The 27,343-nt window shown below is 32.7% G+C and overlaps 1 protein-coding gene and 1 long non-coding RNA gene across 3 annotated transcripts in view; both read left to right on the top strand.

Moving 5' to 3' along the window:
- Gfrl (Glial cell line-derived neurotrophic family receptor-like) overlaps positions 1–27,343 on the top strand; it is a 264,405-nt gene that overhangs the window by 205,979 nt on the left and 31,083 nt on the right. For both annotated transcript variants that reach the window (XM_089073808.1, XM_025217922.2), the window contains 7 exons: positions 110–237; positions 7,783–8,712; positions 10,294–10,473; positions 18,354–18,453; positions 18,527–18,679; positions 20,940–21,077; positions 25,114–25,319. In XM_089073808.1, coding sequence (XP_088929934.1) covers positions 110–237; positions 7,783–8,712; positions 10,294–10,473; positions 18,354–18,453; positions 18,527–18,679; positions 20,940–21,077; positions 25,114–25,319 — 1,835 coding nt within the window. The remainder of the gene's footprint in view (positions 1–109; positions 238–7,782; positions 8,713–10,293; positions 10,474–18,353; positions 18,454–18,526; positions 18,680–20,939; positions 21,078–25,113; positions 25,320–27,343) is intronic.
- On the top strand, positions 245–4,120 carry LOC148937131 (uncharacterized). Its single transcript, XR_016138597.1, has 2 exons — positions 245–1,652; positions 2,061–4,120. It is a non-coding gene; the product is annotated as an uncharacterized LOC148937131 (long non-coding RNA).

Here is a 27,343-nt window from a genome sequence, read left to right as displayed (position 1 = left end):
TTTTTATTTTTTTTTACTATTTTTTTATGTACTTTTGAAATATGAAATTTTTTTTCATATAGATAATTCTTGCAGAGTATGTAACCACATTCTATTCTTTCTGTTTTAGGGATGCTTGCCAAGATTCTTGGACGCAATTGCGGCTGTCGCCAATGTTCGGCTGCATATGCCCGAATAATCATATCAAGCGACGATGTGACAAGATCTTCTCAGCGGTTAATCATAATCCCTGCGTTGGTGAGTCGAATTATAATATGCGATTTATAAAGTTCTCTCTCCCTCTCTATCCATGTATTGATATACTTCCATCGTACACGTAATCACGTATAGAAAATTCATGTTACATCTTTGTGATATTCCATCGATATAATCGTAATTCATTTATTTAATTTAAATTGTTTAATTTAAACAAAAAATAAAGGTTTGCTTTATTTCCTTTATTGAATATAATCGTACATAAACTATGCTATTGCAAAAAGATGAAACATTATTTGAGTTATTGGTATAAATATCATTGCAAAGTTAATGACAGATAAAATATTTGTTATATCTAATTTTATTGTGTGATGCCTTTAAGTGCACGCCATGTAACGCGTAACTACGTGTACGGGGAATTCGTTTGATAAGTTTTATCATGAATTGAAATTCGAATATAATGTTGTGATATGAATGAACGAGTACAATTATATTAGCACCTTGTGAAAAACGATTGTCGATGTTGTGAAGTAATTTTGAATATTTATGAAAAGTTTTTTCTCATATATATACATTGAGTTTACGGGATTTATCTTTGCGTGTCTGTCTGTGTGTATCTTGTACAGAATTCTCATTTGATTTTTTTCTGTCAATGTGTGCATTGAAGCGTCCGTATCGATCCTGGATCACAGCGATTGCAATTATTCAGTAGACAAACGTATTTTTAACGTTCAGATTTTATTTAAAGAAAACCGACTGCGATTTATAACTGAATTAAATTTCTTATTTTCTGTTCCAAAGAATTTTATTTAATTCAAATATATTTAGTATTTTATATTTAAAAATACTAAAAATAAAATATGAGAAATAATATTGACATGAACTGTCAATATATTATAGATATAATGTTCTGTTATTTAATAAAAATCTTTCAATTTTATTACATTTAAAAAAACCGATATAAATATATATTTCATAAAAAAAATATGCTACAAAATGTAATGTAGATAAATATTAAAATATTTGCAAATAAGATGTGAAGAATAATTTCTGAACAGATTAATTAATTTGTTAATAACTACGACGATGATTACGTTTTCTAAGCATAATCGACTTTAAAATTCTTGTAACAAAGTGCAAAATTTATTATCAACAAAGTGCATAAACGAGAGGGCTCATTGTAGCATCAGTCTCGCGTTTAGAGCAGACTTCCAGCTGAGAACTGACGTACACTAAACTGAAGCCACTTCCTGTTACTCTCTCATTTTTTCCCTGGCATCAAAGTTGCGAGCAAGGTAGAATGCTGCTCGACGGAGCAATTACTTTTAAGCGATACTGTGGTGTTCAAGGCTCGTCGGAGAACGTTATCCTCACCCTTGGATAAGCTTTCTTCATAATTAACTAAAGAGTGAGATGCAAGCATTAAAACGAAGATAACAATAAATTGTAACTTTGAAGTAAGTGATAATCGATACATTATACGCGAATTGCCGCAGCAAACAAAACTTTTTATAACTTTTATAACGAAAACTTGAAACATTTTACTATTTTAATAACTTTTAATATAAGTCAACTTTTTTTTATTATCTTTAAAGCAATATTAATTACTTCTACGGAAATAATAATAAAATGGAACTAAATATATCCAATTAACATATTTAATAATATTTAATAGTATTAGTTATAATGATAGCAAAAGTCAATTGATAAACATTTCTTAAAAAAAAAATCATTAAATATTAATTAATTATAAATTATTTATGTAGAATTGAATCGCTCTTTTAAATTTATTTATTTGGTTTATTTCCATTTCATTTTATTCTGATTTCTCCTCTCTTAATTATCTATGTCGATTGTACATCCAGGATCGATGACGCTTCCGCCCGTGCCTCGCAATTGTAATTTAAGGTAACATAAAACTCAAGCGTGCAAGGCACGCAGAAAAACGTAAGTATCTCTACACGTATCACACGCATGTGTGACAAATGTGTCTCTTGCGTTGCGTTTGACGAATGAATCGCGCCAACGATGCATAGTGCAAATGATGAACGCGACATACACACTTAACAATAGTTAACAGTTGTTGGAATGCGTGACTGGCCGAGAGCAATTTTCAGTACAAAAACATAAATGAACAATTAATCATTCTGGTAACAATATTGTAATTAACATCCGATGCTACAGACATAATGTACAAACAATTCAGTTTAGTTCTCGTCGCAACAAACTACTTTACTTCGCGAAGCCGAAGAAATTCTACGTCTCTTTGCTACAATTTTGAGTTAATTTTGACGTTATGTCGATGACAACTTGGTCAATAATTACAAACTAATGCAATTTAGCGACCAAATTCGAAATCCAATATCGAAATCAGGTCAAATGATAAATGCCTGAAAAATTTGTGTTGTACTTTTAGCTCGAAACAATCGTATTCTAAGAAAAGAATGTTTTAAATAATCTAAAGCTTTGACGAGTCGATCATTAGAACTCAATAAACTGAAATTGAACGTCCTTTATTTTTCATGTAAAATTTATTTATTACCAAAGATTTATTTGCTCAATACTTAATTAATTATTTTTGGAAGATGTCAAAACATTCAGATAATCAAATTGTATCTTAATATCAATTATATTTATTCAGTAATATTTTTGAATTTTACGTATAAGAATATTCTTATTGTTTAAAAATAAAAATAAAAATTATCTTCACATATTTGACTTGATTTAAAAGTTTCGTCTCTTTAAAAATTCATATATTTTTGACATTCATAATTACACACCCTCGCGATACAAACTTTTCCAATTTTTTTCTTTGGAAAATTTTTAAATGTCTTTAAAATCGATGCGATACTTTCAACGTTACTGTCTCGTGCAAGCTTCAACATAAATGTGAGACGTTGAAACCAATAATACCAAACGATTCGCCCGATATGTAGATCTGGATCTTGAATTGAGATTGGAAGCGCGACTTTAAATGGGCTGGCCCTTCACCATCCTCCGTTCTTCTTTCCCCCAAGATATCGAACAACCAGACGGTGTATGAATAGCAATGAAGGAGAAAGGAGAACGAGAAAGGAGGAGTGCCATCCTCGAACACGAAATTTATTTAAACGCTCGAACTATTCCGCAATTGAATTAAATTACTCCTTGTTGTTGCAAATGATCGAATCTTCGATATGAGAAGAAATGTTCTAAATGTTTCTTCGTTAAAATAGCTTAATCATATATCTTCGATTACGTTTCTATATTTGCGGATTGTAAATCAGTTAGAAAATGTACATTTGATTTGTAAATGTAAAGTTTTTGTTACTATTTTCACAGTTCAAGCCATCTAGATTGTCTAACTAATAGATGACGAGTCATAATGTCACTTAATCGCTATTTAATAGGTATTATTAATAGTCACATCAAGTAACTGAAAATCCATTATCGTTGGGATTTGATGCATTTTATTTATAATAACATGAGTATTATTTTTACAATCCATTCTCTTTAAGGTTTCAATCAATGATTAACTCATGTAAAGTAATTATGATAATTTGTGACGTATATAAAAATTCAAGATCCAACTTAAACGAAGCAAATTAAAAAGTAGATTAATTACAATGCAAGTATCTACAAACACAATTGTTTTAAAATAACAACATTCACAAAATATTAAGTTTTCATGACAAACTTTTATTTTAATAACAATCTTGCTTGTTGTTTTGAAATGAAATGACTCTCATCACACGATACAAGAAAAAATTTCTATAAATCCGATCGTCGCACTTTCTGGGTGAATAACATTCCAAAAAGTGCAATATCTCGAACAACGTGAGGTGTTTCATAACCGATATTTAGGAGCTACAATATTTTCGCCATGGTGTATGAAAGTACGAAAATGTACAAAATAAAATGCTCATCAAATGTTGTACAAAATAAATTGCTCCCGTAACCGAGATATATCCCTTTTTCAAATATTACCAAAGCTTCTGACTATCTTGGTTATCGCAATATCTGTTACATCTCACGTTACTCATCCGTGATGGTTAATAAAACGAGGCACTCGACGAGAAGTGGCAGAGTGCATGATACTCAGAATCGAATGTCTCGAAACGTTCGATTTGTACTTGAAGGGGTTCGGCGAGGAGAGTTCTCCTCCTCGGTCCACGGAGAGGAAGACGTCCGTTCCGAAATGGAGGGAGGCCCGAGGAAACGCGAGGATCGATCCTCGAAATCCCGGAACGCACGAGAGAAACGTCTGCACGAGAAAGCTGCACCTCGGCACCCCCTACGAGGACGCACTCCGCCCTTGGAGGATTCGCGTTTCGAGACCAATATCCTCGCCGCCGGCCTTGGAGCGGCTATCCCCGAGTGTCTCTTGCTTCATCCGTCCGATTTCCGCGTACATGCATATATTTTCACCCTGTGTATACGCCATGAATATTTCGACGATCGCTCGCGCCCTATTCGACAAACGCCCACGAGATAAATCGACGAGACGGAGAATCGCTATCGAGACGAAGCGGTCTCGCGGGAATATCGCTGCATTATATTTGCATTATTTTTACAATTTTTAGTTACATTTTGCTATTTTTAATATTAAAGACTTTATCATAAATACAACGGAATATATTTTTGAATCTGATTTCCTTGCCTCCGTATCCGTGAATAATTTATAATGAAAGCACCTATGATTCAATGGCATTATTGTATATTATTTATTCATTTCTCTTTCTAACGCCACGTTATTTGAAATCAGAGTCTCGTCAGTCTCGATCGTCGATTCATGGCGTGTCAACTTATCAATCTCTTGTACGTACCGTTGAATTCGCGATAGAACGTCTGACGGGACTCGATCGCTCCCATCGACACCCGCAATTTTCCTTTGTCGCCGTAAATCCACCGCGACGAATCAACGTCGCGATCGGTCGAGATTGCTCGCGCCGTGAAATATGAAACGTACGCTTGACGGATGAAGCGCGAGCCGAAGGTGGCGGCGACGAGCCTCTTGGACGATCCTGCGGGGGCGGGGGTGTACCAGGAATTGTGCACCGCATGTCGTATCTCTGCATGCTGAGAATCCGTACTTGGAAAATCGACGAATCGGCACCCGCATGCCCTGTAACTTACGGCTTGTTTTCTCTCTGAACTGTGTAGTCTGTTAGTGTGTGTGACGCCTACTACGATTCTGTCTACTCTCTATACTCGACTCACTATACTCTCCCCTTCGTTCCTCAAACGTCGTCGAGCAATATATCGGATGGTTGTAACAAGTTGGGACAAGTTGGTGGTTGACATTTAATAAAATTCGATTGAAACAATGAATTTGTCCATGTTACGTATGTATATCTATTTTCTGCATTCTAATATCCGATAAGTAAGTCCAACGAAGTATTTTTGAAAAAAATTTTTTGTAAATTGAACATATTATTTGTCGGAAATAGAATTTATAATTTGCGAGTATTTAATTCCGATAATATATTTGATTTTTACTAATTGTAAGATGTTTAATCAAACGAACGAAGATGTATAAATATACGAGATAAATCTACAGATCTCTCTCTCTCTCTTTCTTTATTAAATTTATAGAAAAAAAGTTTTAATGCTGAATTAATAATATAACGTGATAGTCGAAGAAAAATATACAATTAAAAATGAAAGAAAATGACACTTAATAATTTAAGGGGTATCCATTTCGTTTACGAACCATCAACGCGGAACAGAAGGTTAACCCTTTTGGTCGGCATCTCGCGGCCTTGCGACGATCCTTCGGGAATCCCAAAATCTCTTAAGAACGAAATCACGCTCGGCGAGCACCGCGTCGCCCCGGGATAATTTCTCGCGTGCAGTAACGCTCAATACGAGGATCCCTCGGCTCTCTAGATGGAGTTTCAAGTCCCGCAGTATTCTCGAAGGAGCCCGAAAACCTTCTCAGGAAGAGATGCCAGATCGCCTGTCGATTTCGATTACCGGCCGGTTCATTTAACTTCGTCTTCTTGCCGACTTTTTATTTCGCATCGCACCATCGCGTCCGATAAACGAGAAAATCGGCGATATCGCGGTAAGAACACTTAGAAATATGTTTGCTGCTCGATAATAACGCGCTCGAACTGATTCATGATTATGCATTTAAAATAACGGTTTAAATATAAAGTATTAAAAATGTAGAAAATGTAATGACAGATACGTATTAAAAGAAAATTCCTTTGACTGAATTAAATTGACACAATATATACACATTAAAAGTGTAATATAAGAAGAAATAAGTGTAATATAAGAAGAATATAAATATAAATGTGCATTTTAAAAAGGCTAACTCGTGTAATTGACAGTAACGAAATTAAATTTGATTTTTGACAGTAACAAATTTAAGATTGCTTTTAATTAAATTACAAATTTAAATGACATTTTTCCTTTCAATCATTTTATGATTTATTGCTTATATTAACGTTCATTTTAAGAGCATTTTAAAATCAATTTCATATAATAATATTAAAGAGATATTAATAATAGATGATAATAAAGTTGCGATCTTTATGTATAATGTGTGTGTGTGTGTGTGTGTGTGTGTGGGGGGGGGAGATGTGGGTGTGTGTATGTGTGTGGGTGTGTGTACATACGTGTGTACGAGATACATTTTAATATATAAAAATAAAGTACTTCTTTTCTCGGAATAATTTATTTTATATATATATAATTAATATATTTATTTCCTTCAATTCTCAAATATAGAATAAAATAAAAATTGTCGAATTTTTTCTTTTCTATGAAAGTTTGTCATTAATTGTTTTTATAATAAAAAGCTTGAAATATTTTTAGTATTAAAATATTAAAATCTAAGAAAATATTTTATCGAAATTAATTATTGAAAGAGAGAGACCAAACAACATAAATGCAAGAAAATATGTGGTAAATATAAACATCTTACATAAGTTAATAAATTTTTAATAAATATATAACATTCTCTGAAAAATTAATGGGTTAAGAACTTTCAACTTTCTTATTAAATAATAAGCGGAAATAAATACTTTCATTTTTTTTAACAATATTCATATTTATTCGAAAAACAATTACCTAAATACATTTTGATTACTTTGCAATTAATTTTTTGTAATTATATCTATACATAATTTTATTACACATTTTTACTTAATTTCTTATTTAAATCTTTTCTGTCATTTTTCAAATAAAACTTTGATTTGTCTAAAATTCTTACGCAAATGGGAATACATTTTTCATTTGAGAACGTTTCAAATTAATTTTGCAACGTGGAACGTTGTGTCCATAATTATGCTGACCTATTGTCGCGTTCAGCGTCTGGGAACATTGATAATACTCAATATCCATGCGATTATTTATCTCGACAAACAAGAGCTAATATATCATCTCCTAGGGATATCGAACTAAAATCTCCTCTACGCGATGATTCTCCCGTCAACGCCCGTGCACCGCAACTACCACCACCATCACCACCGCCACTATTACCATCACGACACTTAACTCCACAACAACAGCACGCAGATCTCGCACGTTGCGTACCGATGGCGAACGCGCACCCTCACTCACCCTGTTCTCGTCCGCGGCTCTGCTTCTGTGTTACAGAGGTCCTGCCCTCCTCCACCTCCGTAGACCTGTCGGGCACGGATTCGGCCCTGTACCCGTTCGACCCGCAGCAGGAGAACTACCAGGAGATCTGGTTGCCGCCGACCAGTAGGTACCCCTATTTTCTGTACCCCGGGACCGCGCGCACTCCGTCGTACTACGACCCCGACAGCACGTACGACATACGGGAGCCCGGCGATCGCTATCAGCATCACCACCGCCACGGCGATCGACATCACCACCAGGAAGTGCCGGAACTGCCCGGCAGGCCAGCCGTTCTCGTTGTCGAGGCGTACGACCCTCGTGCCGATTCGGACGGGTACGAAACCGACGTGAATCGGTTCGAGGATCGCGCGGCGACCTCGCGTCCAGGCGCTGATCATCCGGATCGGTCGACGGATAAATCTTTTTCCTCCTCTCCCTCTTCTTCTTCTTTCTCCTCTTCTTCTTCTTCTTCTTTTTCTTCTTCTTCTTCGTCTTCGTCTTCGTCTTCGTTGTCCAAGCATGACCGCGTCTCCGGCACAGTGCACCTGCAGCCCCAAAGCGAGCATGACGCGCACCCGCACCAGCATCGGCACCATCACCACCAACAGCACCAGCACCATCACCATCGTCAGCACCCCGCACTACCCGCACCGCCGACCGTCGTCGCGACGCTGTCGTCGTCGTCGCCGGGCTCGTACGCGCCGGCGGCCGCTCGTCCCACGCCTACCGTGTTGGACGAGCCGTTGGGAGCCCACGGGCCCGGCCATGCCGAATCGCCTCGGCTGCCGGCCCCGAGGAAGTTCGCGCCTAGGCCCACCTACGAGCACCGCGCGATCTTCGACCGCGCCGATGACGATCTCGATGACCTCGAAATCAGGCCAGCCGCGCCGCCCGTCGATCGGTTCTTCGATCTCCTCGAGACCGTCGAAGGGTCCGTCGATCAAGGTTCGTACCGGGTCCACCGGCACGCGCAAGAAACCCCATTTTCTAAAGGAAAAATCGGTCGCCGAAGGATATGTCCAGAGGCACGTTAGATCTCCGGAAAACGGATCGTCGCGAATACGTCGGGCACTGTGATGGACATTTTTCTTTAAATCTTTGATAGAGTATTTTCAGAATAAAATTGGAAACTGTGAAAACTATGCTGACGGTCTCCAAAATTTTTATGCATATAGATTGAAATTATTGATTATATCCATTGAAATTAAATTGTTAAATCCATATAGAGGATTCAGGAATAATATTTATAGAAATAATTTAACAATTAAATTTTAAACTTAAAATTTTTATTACTATGTACGTATGTTTACTTTTATAATAATGTAAAAATATACGTTTATAATACCCATCCATGTCCCAGCGTAGTTCGCTTTAATAATTTATCAACATAAGAAGCAAATTACTTGTGAAAAATATATATGTACGTATCACAGGTAAATATATGAATGTAGGAACTTCTAATAATATATTGATACGCGTATTAACAGCAAATTAATAATTTTTTAATGGGAAGGTAAAACGACTAACATTAAAAGTTCAGGTTGTTCGTTATTTAATATCATATATTTTTTTCTCAATCTTCCTTCTTTAACTTACTACATAAACATTTTTAATATTTTAAAAATGATTTTTCAACTTATTGATTTTTCGCGCAATGTTATTAGATTGTGTAAGAGTTTAATGTCTTATTTAGAATCTTATATAATACATTTTTTAAATTAATATAAGAGTTAATGAAATTTAAAAAAACAAAAAATAAATATTATTAAAGTTTGACAAGTATTGATGAACAAAGACATTAGAATAAGATATTTTCTTTTAAGAAGGAAAATAAATTATATTTTAGTTTTTTGTTTACTTAAATTTTTATTGCTATTACCGTTTACAAATTAATGTTAAAAGCAAATTTTATATTCAAGGTGCTTATATCAACAAATCTTTTTAAAAACTTTTAATAATCGGATAGACTAATTTACCATTCTCGAATCGAAGAAAGTGAAAATTTAAGTACGTTGTTTCAATTACAAATATAATTGACAGCAATTTTCTTATTTATTTTTTCAGTAAGATTGAAATTTTATTTAATGCACTTGAGTACATTTAGGACGGGTTAGAAAGTTGTGATTAAATCGTGATTCATCTCGTTTTCGCTCATTTTGATTACTACAACGCCGAGAAAAAAATGCTTTCAATTCCATTACATTAATTTCTTAGATTCCTCGCGTTTGCGCTGCGGCATCGTTCGCAGTAAAATTTTCGCGCAAATATTTTCGCAGATTATCTAAAAAAAACGCTCTCGTAATTTTCCAATGATCTTTAAATGCAATTGTGCAGCTCACGAGTGCAGGTGTAATTTCAAATGTGGCTCTTTGATGACTTCTGGAATTACGTAATATTTTCTTTCATTTTCTCTTTACAAGATGAGAAGAAATCGGAAGAAAGATTTTTTAATTCCTTCTATGAAAATGGATTTTTCTTCAAGATTGCGCTATCTATGCACAACTTGTTACACTCGGTCATTTACAGTGAAGGTCATCGCCCATCCCGACAATTCCTCCAGTCTCGAAGTGATTGAATCGCAATTGGAAAATCCGCTGATTGATCATCATGCCGATCATCATAATTTATTCAACATGAAGCAGATCCCTATTCCAGGCCATCATCATCGCACTCACCACAAGAAAAACCAGACGGACGATTTCGAACGTAAGTCTTGCCTCTTATCTTATCTTTATTTTTATTATCTATTTCTTAATTAAAACCATTTCTTCAAATTAAGATAATTTTTTAATTGACAATGTTTTTTTATTGTTCACAATGTTTTTTACATTTAAAAATAAATATGTTTTTCTTAATAAATAAATACTATTGATTCAATTTAATTTAATTTAATTTTATTTTATTTTCAAATAAATAAATTAATTAAACAAAATTTTGTATAATGATACATTGCATTGTTAAAAATATATTAGTTAAATTATTTATATTTTTATTATATATAGAATGCATAAATATAAAAATATATAACAATAAATTATTTATAATATATTAATTTATCAAGCATATAATCACACATATGATAATTAGAAAAATTAATCTTTTAGCTCATATTATATTATTGTCAAGATTAATATAATGTAATATAAAATGTGGTGTGGACGAAATTGTCAATTACCGCTTTTTTTTTTATATTCCAGCACAAATTGCGTGCAATCAATGCGAATAATAAGACATCCAATGCGTGATCATAAATTTTTTCAACAAGTGATCTTTTCTTCGAAAACGATGAGTTATATCAAAACCGTCGTGCATCATGGAAAATTCCATTTGTTTTAATACTCTGTACAAATTCATATTTTCTTTTAAACTGCCTGTGACGGCACATTGTTGACAAATAGTTGAGTTTTGTGTAAAAAAAGAACCAAAAAAAAAGAGATGCATAAAGCCTTTTGTTCTTGCCAATTTTATCAAAGCGCGATGCATGATGAAAATCAACAGATTATCTTATGGATGGTCATAAATGTTTCATCTTTTATCTTTTTAACATCTTTTGATAATTATATTATTTTTAAATATAAAAGCATTGTTTGATTTAGATTTAGAAATTACGGATTAAAAATATTGAAGTATATTGTGATTTACATGAGCTCTAGACAAAATTTTTTAAATAAGCTATTGTTTATTTTATAGATTTTTTTTCGAAACCGTTATAAACTAAATGTTATAAAAAATGAATCAATTTAAACTAAAACAAATCATATATCCCTCTTCAGAGCTCCAAAAATTCGTTGTTATTCATTAACGAGGAATGAATGTAATACGATACACATTTTCGATGCAAATCTGTTTATAAACTGCAAATAGAAAAAGAATACACGGAGAGAGTTTATAGTATTACGTGCTACAATATAAAATTCTGAAAATTCATGGCAATATCTCGCTGAAAATATTAATTACATATCGTGGTCTGATAAATCTTCGCGCGTCCGAAATAATTTTTCGTGTTTTGAAGAGGAAAAAAAGAGCACGTCCGTTTCAATATCGAATAGTGATAACCAATTACAATAAAAATGCTTCCCAGTGAGCCGATGCAACACGATGAAATGAAATTCATTAGTTTCCGTGCAATAAATATATTTCCACGTGCAAGTTTATTATACGCCAACTAAATAAATTGCTTCGCTTGATATCGCGATACTCGCGAAATCTGATTCTTTGTATTTTTATTTCTCTAATGCAAAACATTTTATTTATTTTATTTATTATAATTGTATTTTATTATCTGTATTATATGATTACGCCTAAACACTCTATACCAACAAAAAATTAAAATTACGTATTTTATACAAAATTGTTATTATGAAAATATTAATAACAATATTTTAAATTATATATCTGCATGCAGATATATAATTTAAAACTTAATTGATCGCAAATTATTAATTGTTACATCTTTACTCATACATGTTTATGTACAGGGTAACCCGTATATACATATATACATGTAGACATATATAAAAGTAAAAATGTGATAACAACAATTCGTGAATTAGTCAAGATAAATGATAGAAGGGCAAATAATAGAAATTAATTTTTAGATTACTTCGACAATCGCGATTTTCCGTCGACGAGATGAAAAAGCAGACGATCGATCGCATCTCCGCGAGGTAATATCTTACGAAGATATCACCTCAACGAGTAAGATTTATCGCGGCAAAAGTTTAATTTAATTTCAACTCTCTCTCCGGTTGCTCTCATTTCCTGCTTCTCCTCGTATCTCTCTTGCGCGTCTGCATATTATTTCTCGAGCCGCCGGATTTGGAACTTTAATCCGCCAGCGTGCTCAAGATTCGCCCCAAGTTTTCGTCGTATTCGATATTACACGACGGTTTTACATCGATCGCCGTTTTCCAGAGAATTCAAGAGAAATGTGTCTGCACGGGCAGATGCACTCATTTGATCGCTCACTTTTTGTTGAAGAGATACGAAGTCTGCCAATCTCACCTTTTTTGCAATTTCTTATTATTTGTTCAGAAATTATTTCTTTGCGTTTAATTTGTACGAAACCAAATGAAATTCTTACGTAAATTTATGATACTGTAAATTGTTAACTGTTAGAACAGCAAAATATCTTAATTGAAATTGTTGTCCTTTATTTGCAAATTCTTAATATCAACACATCAATTTATTCTTTTTCTATTTTAAACGAAAAAAGATTATTAGCAATATAATAATTTTAATAATTTCAATATCTCTTATTTAACTTTTTCACATTTTAAATGATAATGAATTTCAAAATATTACACTTTAAAATGCGCAAAAGTTTACTCTTTATTATTCATTTTGTTTTAATTAATAAAATTTGTCCTAAATTTGTCAAAAATTATAAATCTTATTTAAAAAACTTTACTGCGTTTGAAAAATTTCAGATAGATAACGTTTTCAATGAACATTAGCATAATTAACCTGTACGGTATAACTGTAAGGACAGTTTATTTATTTAGCTTCACCAATAATAATCTTATACTTATATGTTATCTATTTGTACTTTGCCTTCAAAAAAATTAAAAAAAAGAAAAATATTGTTATGCGCGAGTCTTCTGCGGCCGAGTGGAGTCGAGCCGCCGTTTGGAGTAGAAACGCTCTTCGAGGCAACGGTTGTTGTTTACGAAGAAGTACGGCGCGGTGACTCGTGGCGTACGGACGTGTGTCCGCTGAATTATTGTGATTGTTCTGATTTGAATAAAGCCTACGTATTTTAATTAAACGGCGTTGTTCATTGCCGAGCGCGGCTTCCTCGCGGAACGCGCGTTAAGTGAGAGCGTCAGTGAACCGCCGCGGACGTAACAATACGATAAACGTGAAAACGCGCGTTTAGATTGACTTATCGAAATTCTATCAGGGCAATTAATATTGTCCGATAGTAATATTACTATCGGAAAAACGAACAATAATTTAAATTCTATCCAACAATCGTGCATTGTAAATTTTTTACATTAATTACAACTGGCTACTTTCTTATTTGTTAATTAGCATTGCGATATCCATCCATGATTAATGTTTTAATACGATTACAAATGCATTCAAGAAAGAGATTGGCGCAATTAATTGTGAGAATAGCTATACTTAACTACCAGTGAGAAATAAGACCGATGATTAATTAATCTTTTATGTAATAAATTAAAACGCTAACATTCTCAGTTTTTTATAACAAGAGCGTTATTGGATGTAACAAACAATTTCAAAATATCTGCTCGGCAAAAATTCAGTCTTTATTTGTATAAAATAAATATTTGTTGAAATAATAAAACTTTTGTTAAGTATATAATAATTTAATAATATAATATAATATTTTCTTAAACAATAAAAAATGAAAGATGTTTATTTGATAAATATAAAAATTGATATAAAATAAAAATACTTATACTTTAAGAAAAATATTTCTTGTTTAATTTTAAAACTATAATTAATTCATCTTTTCTTGAAATAACAAATGTCACAATTTTCAGAACAACATAGATAAATTATTTTAATTAATAATTGTTTAAAGTAAATCATGACATGTGGATAAAATGAACGCAGGGTAAAATATGTAAATTATTCTTATCCGTTAAAATAATATGGAAATGTTGGACGATTTTTTGCTTGACATGACTCCATGGTTAATCATGAATCACACCGCGATTAGCTAGCGTTTTTGGCACTGGCATAGATCTTGTTTCTCCGCAATTATTGCTGTAACTAATTGCCCGCGCGGCCAATTAACGTCAAATATGGGAAATGCAATTGCGATCGGGAAACGCGGCCCGCTCAGCGCTTTGCGCGCTTCTTTAACGCGATTTTCTCTCAATTACAGCTGCGCTAATTACTCGGTTGGCCGATCAATTACGGATATTCATTGCGGTTTGAAATATATATAAATAGCGGATAAAATCGAGAGACCGCTCTACGATAGTGGGCTAATGATTAATTAGCACGTTCGCTCGCTCATCAATTGTCACATTTGATGGATTGTATATTATCCATTTTTTTTTTTTTTATTTTGTTACTTTGCATGTTAGAATCACTTAGTTAGACTTTTAATAAAGAATGATTTAATATTATATTATTTGCTACATATTACACTAGATGATTTAAAATAATAGAATAAAAAATGAGTTTTTATATGATTTTTCTGTGCAAGACGTTTTTTTTTTGTTTAGTTTAATTGGCTGTATATGTACTTGGTTAAAATAAATAATTTCTAATTTATTTAAATTAATAAATTTAGAAAATTGTACATGTTATGAAACGTAATAAACTTTTATTACGTAATTTAACTTTTGCAATAAAATTTATTTGGCCAAATAAAACATCTAATGATATAAATAACGAATATATAAATTACTCGCACGAAAAATCGTTTTCAGAATAATTTTGTCGAGATGCCCTCGCCGTCACACTGTCTATTAAAATTACATTTACACATGACTTATCTCAGTGGCAACTTATCTGATTTAATTTTTACATTGAACATTTAATATTTAACTCGGAAGTGGGCGCATATGACGAGAGCTTCCCGACGTGGTTGAATCACTCGTTAAAAGTAGAGAATAATCACGAGGCAAATTTTGTACTCGGTGAATTTGCTCGCGGAATTTGTTACAGTATTATAAATTTCAGCCGATTTCGTCCAGTTCAACATCGAAAATTCGCGAAATGAATAAGCTGCTGTGAATAAGAATTAGCGGCTTTATATCTCGCGAATGAATCTCGCGACGAGCGAGGAAGTGAATTATCTCAAGTGAATTTTGATCTTTTTTAAGAGCCGCATTTAATCGTTAGTATCGCGTAGTGTCGTGGATATCTCATCCAATTTAACGTTTTGCGCTGAATATGCAACGCAGACAGACAAGTCACGAGTGTCGACGAATTAAACTTGCAATTTCGTTAACCGGCGATTTGCATTCCCGTCAACTTTATGACGCACGGCGGCAAAAATCGCGACTGCAAACTTGCAAGACGTATTCACGATTCCGGTTATTTCTGGGTTAGTAATAAATTTAATGAAATTTAATGAAAGTCACAGAAACACGGGGGATATAAACCACAGCTTGGATCTAGCCGAGGTTTGAGGTATCCTGACAGTCCCTGTCACGTTTCGTCGCTCTATGTTTCTAAGTGACGTGTCTGACTCATGGCGGATTTTGCGGCTCGTTTTATGAACCTATTTTAGGGAAGTGAAACGGATTTGTTAATGTCGTAAGAATCCTTCGTGTAAATTTCTTTGCTTTAAGATAATTGACAGCAGCTTGTTAATCAATATTAATCAATTAAATTGTTCCACATTTTTTTTATATTTTTTTATAGTCGTATATCAACTTATTTGTGTTACTTGATTATTTTCTCGATTAATCTTCTTTTATTATTGCAAATTAGAATCGACAAAAAGAACTCGGTGTTTGACACCATTAGCTTAAGTGCTGCGACAAGCACGTGTTTCACTCGTGGTGTTTTAGGCGTTTTCCATTTTCCATGAGCAAATGATCTCGTTGGTTCGAGAGTCTAACGACTCACCGAGTGAGTTTCTGCATCCTCGCACCTGTGTCACCGAAAAGGTCTTCACCTGACCGAAGAGCCGCGATATATCTCGCAACGCGAAAGCGAACTCAACATCGATCTCGACAAGCCGGTACGACACGAATTCGAATTACTGCCAGTAGTTGAGATTGCCCTTCTTCTTCTTCTTATTACCAACCAGATCCGAAATTTGCGATATGGGATATTGTGGATATGTAAAAATGCATTTTGTTTTATCTTCTCGAAATCGTTCCAATTCTGCACTTTGATATTTATAGTTTAGCCTCTCCTTCCGTCTCTTTGAGTTTTATTAATTTAATACTGAAAAAGAGAAAAAGAAGTTTTAATTTAAACAACGTTATCAACAACTGTACTGTATTTCGAAAAATCTGTTAATAAAAATAATAATGTGATTTTATATTTATGCACATATATGTACAATTATATTCTCTATTGCAATTTATTGCAATTACCTAGAAATAATTTCTTTTCTATGTAGATATAGTCTACTTTCTACCGCTTTCTATTAAAATTTCTACCTCGCTTTTATTAAAATTTTAAACAGCTATTGGCACATCTTCTTTTATTGCATCGAAACAAATACACATACAGATAAACCACTAGCGATTCAGGGGTGCGATTAAGGCCTCCAAAGGGATAGGAGGGGGTTGACGGTCGCTTTGTCTTAATAAAGTGCGTCAAAGCCATGCTCTTCATGGTAGTTGACTTATGGCCAGTCATCTGGCGAGGCGGCTTTCCTCATGGGGAATCCTGGACCCTTTTTTCCCCTTCATGCCGAAAAGGTAGTCTTGATCTCCCTTCCCGATATTCACGGGCATTCCCTCGAAATCGTTAACCCCGTCGCCAGAGTCCATCAATCGAAGAGAGGTTGGTTAATGATGATGATCATTCGTCATCGGACAGATATTCAATGCCTCGGACAATCGCTTATTGATTTTGAGTCTGCTACGAGGTCGGAAATTTTGCAACAAGGATTTCCACGACAGTTCATTATTTCTTTTATGAGAATATTTTAAAATCTATTTTCTTGAAAGGAAACGCACGTCAATTTAAAATTGATATAAATATGCAAGATTTTAACAATATTTCTAGCGTCGATCAAATTTAATCTGAAGTTTGGGATTTAATAGCATTTAAATGATGAAGAAAAATTGCCTGTTTGTCCTGACTTGGATTCAAAATTCTTGGATAATTCTTACAAAGTTGAAAATGAAGGAGACGATAAGTATCGCTTCCGTCTAAGCGCATCGATGCGCCTCGTTGATGATTTATCATTTATTTATGTCCCTTCGATGAGAAAAGTGGGTCTTCCTAGTGACTGTGTAAACAGTGCATTACGGATAGGAACAGGTAGAACTGTTTAACTATGCTGATATCGATCTCTTTCGAAGAAGAATGTTGCACACATCTGCGATCGATGGTAAAAACTCGCGTTCCAATTTGTGCTGGAGGAATCTTCAACATCGCGCTAAAATACTAGATATATCCATGATAAATGATGCTTTTCAACAATTTATCAAATGCGGACTCGTCTGTACAATTGCATTACATGGCGCTAATTGGAAAAGTTTCGCCGGTCACAATGAAAATTTTACCTTGTTATTTTTACATGCATATTTGATCAATATAAATTTAAAGTAGGATATTAAATGACTGCATTTGTTATCGTGAGTTAAGATAAATTACATCGTACGATCGTGTCTTCTACTTTTCTTTTAAACGTCGAGCGTATTTCTAACTTATCACACAGAATTATAGACTTTTCTCTCTTCAGTGTGCTATATAATGCTATATAATGAAGTAACGGGCAGAGATGTAATATATAACTGGATTTTATATTAGTTATTTTCACGAACGTCTTTCTTTCTTAAGATAAAAAAAAGTATGATTTATGTCTTTATTTACAGATCAATTATACAAAATTTTTATATGTAAAGGAATTATAATTAGGCTTTGTTTTAATTACAAACAGTTGAATCAACATAATGCGTTTGTTTGCTTCGCAGAAACGGGTGTGGAATCACCGTCCTCAGACATCGATAAGCTTCAGCAGCCGGTGAAAGTAATCTTATCCAGCACTTGTCAGCATGCTTACACGTCCTGCAAGTAAGTTTGCAAGTTTAATTGATTGATAATTACAGACAAGATAAATTACATATGAATGTTTTTCTTTGCTCAGAAATGATCCGGAATGCAAGAATCTCCTGCAACCTGTTCTGAACCACTGCGACTCAACGACGTGCGCGAGAAACGAGTGTATGGAAGCGTTGCAGCATTTCTATAAGACCGCCAATCACAAGCATTCCGTGGAAATTGCTTTCTGCCTCTGCAGGTTAGTTGAGTAAAAATAGCAATTTTTTTTTTTCCTAACTCTCACCGTTACTGTTATATTTTTTATTATTATATTTATTATAAATTGGCTATACAATTTATACAGACTTAATTTTTATTTCTCTTTACGTTTTCAGGCTTATTCGAATTTTTTATATTTTTATTTTTATCGTATGTTGTCGCAAAATATAATTTATATTTATTTAGAAAACTGTATCGCAATTTTGTGTTCCTCGCAAACACCATTCTTTCCGGTAGAAAGATTTTGCGGCCACATAACTATATTCGAGCAATTGCCCTTTTCAGTTGTGTTCCGTCGGCACTGAATGTTTAATTGCTCGTCTATTGTCGTGAGAAAGTCGTGTTAAAATATTAACGCAGGGCACTGCGCAGGTGACTGTGTCGCGACACAATGCGCGACGCAACGTGAATTAATAACGGATTATTGTAATCGGAAATAGTGTGGTCCACGAACGCGAAATGACGAATCAAATGTCGGCGCCGTCGTAAATTAATTTAGAATTAATCGAAGAACGCGCATTGTTAACTCGCGGCCTAATTACGCACGCGCGCATACGTGCTCGCGCCGGCGAAAAATTTTTTCGAAATCCAACATATCGGGCAATCGAAATTGTTTCGAATCGCTATGCGAAACAATGCACGCCCCGGGATGCATATGCCGAGTAGCGCGCGTTACATTGCATCCGGCTACGCGCGGCCGAATCAACTGATATGCCGAAAAAGAAAACGCAAATACGTTTAACTGACAGAAATGCCAGATCATGTTCTCGATGCGATCATCCCCGATGCTGCCATGCATTCAATTGTTCGGATGAAGGTAATAATAGGCACAATGCAGAATTGCAGGGATGAATAAAGTAGAGAGAACGTATAATTGCAACCGATTGTTCTCGGTGCATTATTATGAAAATTTCAAACTAAGTTGACAAATAATAAGGTACTGTTTCTTATGCGTTACCTGACTGCAAATGATGTCTCTTTGACGTTTCTTATAGAAAAAAAAATTCCTACAATACATACATATGCTTAACAAGATAGAAATGTTAACAAATTTTTGCAATATTTTATTTGTGTTTTTTATCAAAGTAAAATTTAATTTAAATTTTTTACATAATCTTTATGAAATTAAAGATGAAAAACAAATTGCTTTTAATGCTTTTGAAAAACAATTGCTTTTAAAACATAATATGAAAAAAATTATAAGATGAAAAATATATGGTGCAATAGAATTAATTTATATTAGTTAATTTATAAAATATACACACACACACACACACACACACACACACACACACACACACACACAGATTTGCATAAAAGTTAGGAGACTTTGATACAATAAAATGAAGTAATGAGATAGGATAGGAGATAAGATTCGTGTAATTATCAAAGTATCTTTTTCGATATTAAACAATGCTACAATTTTTTGTAATAATATTAATTAAGAAAATTTTATAATTGTGAACCTTTGTGTAAAAGTACTTTATAGTTTCAATAATTACTTAAGACAGATTAATTCATAAAAATTGTATATACAAATCATTTCCAGTTAGAACAAACATCAGATAAGAAAATTGATTTATAAAAATCTATGAAAATCTTAGAAAAACGAAATAAAATTAATTTGCGATCTAATGACAATTTCGAGAAAATCCTTGAAACAACTCTAATATTCTTCTCGCGCGAAAGGCTCCTTTTTAACGACGCTCCTTTAATTTTTAAATGACTTTCGGTCGCAAAACAATGCAGAAACTTTCCGTTCTCGTTTTGCATCTTACTTTTATTCTGCGAATCCTCGCGGTAGTCTTTTTCATAAAATCATTCTTTTGTCCATCCGAAATAAGAATCAAACAACGGAATAAGAAAACACAGCTGAATAAATTATTACACTCGATTAATACTCGAATGGACAATGCATGCTATGCAAATTCCATTTTCTACTATGCTATAATTAAAAATATTATTTATGTTTTTAATATTGATAATAATTTTAACATATTTTATTATGCTGCATATTTTATTAGATGGTAAATTAGTTTCTAATTATATTATACATAGTTGAAATTTTATGTTACAATATTTTTTTTTTAATATGAATTGTTTCTTATTTTAGATAATATTGTAGATTCAATTTTGTCGGAGCATATCTTCTATATAAACTATAGAGTACTTTAAAAAATTCTTTAACAGTAATTTCTTGAATCTTGTTACATCGTCTATATGTGTTTCTCGTGTTGCAGGAAAACGGACAGCAAAAAGGACGAGTGCATAATAGCACAAGAGAAAATGCATCCAACTTGCGCGCAGCGCATAGACGGCGCCGAAATGCCAACGTGTCATAGCTTGGCCGAGACTTGCAAAGAGAACAGAAGCTGTAGGTGAGTATGCAATGTGTCATATTCACATTTTTGAAAATTTGCATGTTTCTTCATGAAATATCCGTATACAACGGATCGCATAGAAATGTAGAATGAAGCGCGTGAAAAGAAAATGTCTGGAAACAAGTAAGAATTGGGTCAAAACATAAATGAATGCCTGGGAAAAAATATTTCTAATATTAGTAGATAAAAAAAAATAACAATTGCTTTAATTTTATGATTTCATCAAGTAGCAAATTAAAGATTTTTCGTAAATTTTAGTTTGTCGCCAGTTTTATTTTAACAAAAATTTTATCGAATGTAAAACAATACAAAGATTTTCTTAAGATAAAATGGTCTTCTCAACGCTTAAGCGGATTCATTTAAAGCGACACTCATGTACATCACTGAATGTACAAAATCCGGGAGATGAAGAACACATCGTTTCATCCCTCATAGTCACATTGGTCCTGTAGTCTAAACGAACGTCCTCTTGGCTAAGAAAATATTGCATTAGCGCGAGTATAAATCTTGTTGGATCGCGATTTAACTTTAAAATTGAAAAAGTTCCGACGGAACTGCGAGAAAAAATAAGGGACGACGTGTTTGCGGTGTTTAATCGGGTGGTTCTCTGGTTTACTCAGCGAGATAAGATTGCGTTGTTCTAATTGGACATTATTATTTACGTGTCAATTTTGCCTCCGTTTCATCACACGACGGTTTTACTCGCCACGAAAAATCTCACAAAAATTGCGATAAGATAAAGAAAAAGAGACTTTGTTTTAGAAATTGTTTACTTTTTAAAATAATAACTTTTTTAGAAAGACACGTTGCGACTTTGCAATTTGACTGTATTAAACGTTGTGTATAAAATTGCATGAAAATTTTTTTTCTTTAATTTTATATATATTATGTTAATAAATGGAATTTAAGTCGCGTGTAATTAATTCTCTTAAAATAGAAGTATTGATATATCAGCAATTAAATTAATTGAAAAATACATGTAACATTCTTAATATTGGAAGTTAAAATAAATTATAAACAATTTATTATAAATTTCTTAATTTGATAGATAATAATAAAATATTTAATGCTTTAAATCTTAATGATTATGAACTACAATGTCGATCTAGCACTATTTCAATACTATACAAATTTAAATCAATTAAATTTGCATGATCTCTCCTTTTTCTTTTTCCTTTGCCAAAAATCTTTATTATTATTGATTGTAAAACGGGTTATTTACTTTATTTCAAGAATATTATTGCTACCAAGAAACGAATTTTATTATTCGTCTATAAATTATATTATGTATCGATATTAATAAATTAATACTTTTTGCATGTTAACACGAATCGTATTAAACCATTCGCATATTGTTTATATATCATTTTTATTGAAATCTGATAATTCACAGTTAGTTGGATACACAGTTTCAATTGTCATGGGCATATCGATGCACCGATTAATCTGCTATTACTCACACTCAATATAAAAACGCGATTTAGAAGGGAATAAATTGATCAATTTAGAATTTTATTAACAAGATATTTTTAACATAATATTAACAAGATATTAACATAATATTAACATAATATTAACAAAATATTTTTAAAACTCATATGTTGTACTGCACATAGAACATATTATAAGATATTATATTATATAAACATATATAAACATATATAATTTTATGAATTATATAAGAATGCATAATAATTATATTAAAAATAATATATTTTTGTAAAAAATTAGTTGAGAATTACAATAAGAATATTAAATTCCTTTAAATTTATGTATATTTTGTAATTTTCAGATATTACTGCGTATATCATAAATTGGTACGCAATCATATCAACTCTTATTTAAAGACAAAATATCAAAACAATGAAAATTGAAATATTACGTAAGGGAGTAAAATACACTTTGTGCTAATAAATACGTTTAAAAAAACAGCGCAGACAGTGGAGGATTAAACGAGCGAAAAGGAGGTGCAATCGTGAGCGATGGAACGTGTGTATGCGCCTCGCCAATCGATTAAATTAGAACATGCGTGCACGCACGCACGTACGCATTCACGATTCGATTCAGCGTTTTAATTGATTTATCGCCGAGGGCGAACGAATCTATTTTTAATTTTGCCATTTAGAAGAATCTACAGACGACATGAAAACGAGCAATTGCTGTGTGCCATCGATGCATACTTTGTGAGTCGGATACGTCCCCGCGCATCGAAGTGTCTCTATAGTATTTATTTAATTGCTTTCTATAATGATTGCTTGAAATATAGCTATTCAATCGTTTTATCGTGACAGTTGTTTGAGTCGTTTGAAACTCACAATTAGTAAAATTAATACAATGCGCTAAAAGTCATAGTCGATTATAATATATAATCATCGATTATATTATTAGCCTTTCTTATATGTTTATAGTTTATATTAATTAACTGTAATGCTACAAACTTTTGTTACAAAGTATTATTGCAAATTATTTGTTAATTATTTATTTTTAACTTACGATTTCCATATATGATTTCATATAGTTGTTTAATTTTTAGATGATAAATATGATAATATTATTTATAATTAAATGACCGATATAAAGTTTATTTAATATTATGTTAAAAAAAGATTTTGATTCTATTTGTATTTACCAGCAACTTTTACATCGAATACATTGAGTACACATTTATATGTTTATTATTGATTCAATGCAAACTCGTTAGAAACATCACTAATGTAATGAACTTCATCACTTTCCGTATTTAGACATCCGTTGACTGATTTAACGAGTGTATTTTTATTTTTATTTTACCTACAAACCAAAATACATGGTTTTTAAATATATATGGATACACAAACATATTTTGATTATTATATACGACATATAATAATCAATATCATATTGGAAATCATATTGGAAAAGCATAACGATAAAGCTTGAAATAAAAAATTATAGTTTTTAGTTTGCATGTCTCTAAATTTATAACTTGAAAATAAAACTGACTTGGATATAAAATAAATTATACATTATTATTTGACACAAACATGATTCTATATAATATATTTATTCTTAAAAAATATTAAACGTGTGTGTGTGTGTGTGTGTGTGTGTGTGTGTATGTGTGTGTGTGTGTGTGTGTGTGTGTGTGTGTGTGTGTGTGTGTGTGTGTGTGTGTGTGTGTGTGTGTGTGTGTGTGTGTGTGTGTGTGTGTGTGTGTGCATGTATATACATATATACATATATATATAATCAAATAATAAGAAATTTATGATATTTTAATATGAAAATTTGCGAAAAGATATTTTTTTGTAAAAATAAAATTTATGTTTTATCATAAACACATTCATTATCCACATCAATTGTCGGACCCGTAGTTCCTATAGTCAATGAGAACACTCCGTAATTGTCCATTGTTGCAATATTGGCTCCTCAATCAATTGTCCATTGTTGCAATATTGGCTTCTAATATGTCACCAATAATTGTATAGATACGTTCAATAATTGTTAGAATCACTTATTGCTGCCAAAGATTCTTTTGAATATTTTTTTAATCAAGATAATTATTTGCCTCGAAAATCAGTCAACTTGTCAATTAAGTCAATTTTACGTGTAATAATTTGTCAAAGCGTCATTTGCACTTGCGGTTGAATATTGACATTCTAATAAAATATCCATAATTAATTAATATATAAATATTAATCTCTTCATGTTTACATTTAGAATGTGTGAACATGTTTACTGTTAGAAAAAATTAATATTCTTTGATTAATATTCTTCTCTCTCTAGATTAATCTCTCTATATTAATAATAGGTTATATTAATATTAACAATATAATTTTTTATTGACAAAATATTTAATGTAACATTCTTTATAATATAACTTACTGCATATTATTTTGATAATATTTTAAAGGATCTCTGATTTATTTTCCAAGTAAACTACAATATTTTAAGTGTTGTTTGGTTTTAATTTTTCCACTCTCACGGTTTTATTGATCATTTAATAAATGTAATATGATTAAAGATTAAAATCCTAATATATCTAATTTTCTAGACTTAGACTGGAGTACTACGAACAAAGCTGCGCGGTCGACAGTGTAACGAAAAAATGCGCTGGGCCAACCTCAGAATGCAGAAAAGCGATGCTGGGCATCCTGGGTACTGAACTTCATACCAACTGTGCTTGTAAGGGCACCGAGCTTAACCAACTCTACGGCTGTCTAGGTTGGCAACGACTTCTCTGGGTGAATCCTTGCGTAGGTAAGCGAAAAATTCTGAGTCATTTATTACTCGAGAATTAAATCGCAATAATCTAAATTAGAAAAGCTAAGTTTAGTGATTCATTGTCCTTAATAGACAATGGATATAAGCAGAGAAAATTTCTTTAAGATATATTCACAGATATAAATATATGAAAGCTTATTGTAAAATTTCAACTATGAAGATAAATATTTGAAAATATGGGTGGCTTTGAATAACCTCTCGTGAGCATGTAGAATAGATTATATTGAATATCCTATATTGTACCATAAGAAAAATCCTATACTATTTTGCAATTTTTGCAATAATTAAAGAGTCATAATTTAGATAGATTGCGGATAAGCGAGAATATATATTTTTTTATATGAATTATTTGAAAATATAGGAACCAATCTCAAATTGATATTAAAACATTGAGATTAAATAAAAGTAATCATAAACTGCACATTATCTGAGGAATAGGAGGTATAGGAATGTTAATTAATATAGACTGATGATATTGCTTCGATATTTAACCGATGCTTGCAATGTTTATCTCACATGATTCTGACCAGTGTGAAAACATGACAATATCTGTTCTTCATTAAAGCGATATTTTCGAATAAATACATTTTACGTTTATTTATTAATAAAATAGACCTTTGCAAATAGAAAATAATTAGAAATCACAAAGGGCACATAAACTAGCCGTTTTTTTATCATCTTTGAAAAAGTTTTAGATAGATAATTTTCTACGGATAAACATTACAGCATGTAATTATCATAGAACAGACAAAGCTCTATGAAGCTTTATTGATGCACTCGGCATGATGCACTTCTAAAGCGCAGTAAGAGATGCAATTTCTTCGTATCTAAATGACTTATCTACCAACTGAATGCAGTCCATTGCATTCGCCATGCTTTACAACTCAACGGAGTCGGGAAGGATCGATAAGAGCCAACCTGTGTCGTTTGTTCGACCGGCATAATTGTAATCCTGCGCATGGCATTACCGTTTAGCAACATTGATCATCATAGATCTCTGTAAATCTTATTTTTCGGTTTCCCTGATGGCATTTCATTTAACTTATTTTTAATACAAAAAATTTAATAAATAAAAATTTTGTCAAATATATTTTAATAATAAGTACAGAAGATACATAATATATTATTATTCCCTGTTTATAATTTAATATTCGGGAAACAAACTATGGAATATTAGGTGATATTTGTTAAAGATATTATTGTCAAGCTTTAAGCGCCTCTACTCAAAAGAAATAAAAACTCAGATTATTGCTCTTTTATATTGTATTTATAAATGCTGATAAGTATAATCTATTTCGCGGAAAAATAAAAGTTGCAGGTCGCCACGCTGCAGCTCGTAAAATATTATTACGCGCATCTTACGTTCCCTATTATTGCTGTACGCGTCCCGTGAGAGGAGAGGTGCGCGGTGCCCCTTGAAAGTGTAATCACCCCGGAGCCCCCTCGGTAGCTGAAATATTTCGCAGCAGCTGTGCCGTCGGCGATACGGGACCGGGCGACTTTTCCGATACTTTCATACTTCCGCGTCGGATGGCTACACGTGTACATTCAACTGCAATTTTACAGGCTCTCCGTTCGGCACTTTATATTGCTTAGCGGTTGTTATTTGCGACCACACGTCCGTTTCCTGGCGCGCAGCGAGAGAAAACATGAGGGAGAAAGTATTAAGCCAAAATTATTCCGAGGCGACGATGCCGATTTGAGTCGGCTGTTTTTCAACGCTTATTATTGTGTCGTGAGATGTCATAAGAGCGAGCATAAAATTGTCATCATAGAATCATCGTAAATAATTCTCTGCAAAGTATATCTGCCAAATTCAGCAAAAGTAATCATAGAATAAAAAATCAATAATTAATAATAAGTCTTATGATGTAAAGTAGAAAATAATTTGTATCTTAATTAAGTTATGTCCTTCTCACATATTTAAACAAAGTTTTAAATCTAATACATGAATTCTGAAGTAAATGTTCTTATTGCTTGCCTATCTTGTATACGACTTT

Source organism: Pogonomyrmex barbatus, unplaced genomic scaffold (genome assembly GCF_055798465.1).
Source record: "Pogonomyrmex barbatus isolate J1 unplaced genomic scaffold, ASM5579846v1 scaffold16, whole genome shotgun sequence".
In the NCBI taxonomy this organism is placed as follows: domain Eukaryota; kingdom Metazoa; phylum Arthropoda; class Insecta; order Hymenoptera; family Formicidae; genus Pogonomyrmex; species Pogonomyrmex barbatus.
This window is presented reverse-complemented; position numbering and strand designations above follow the sequence as displayed.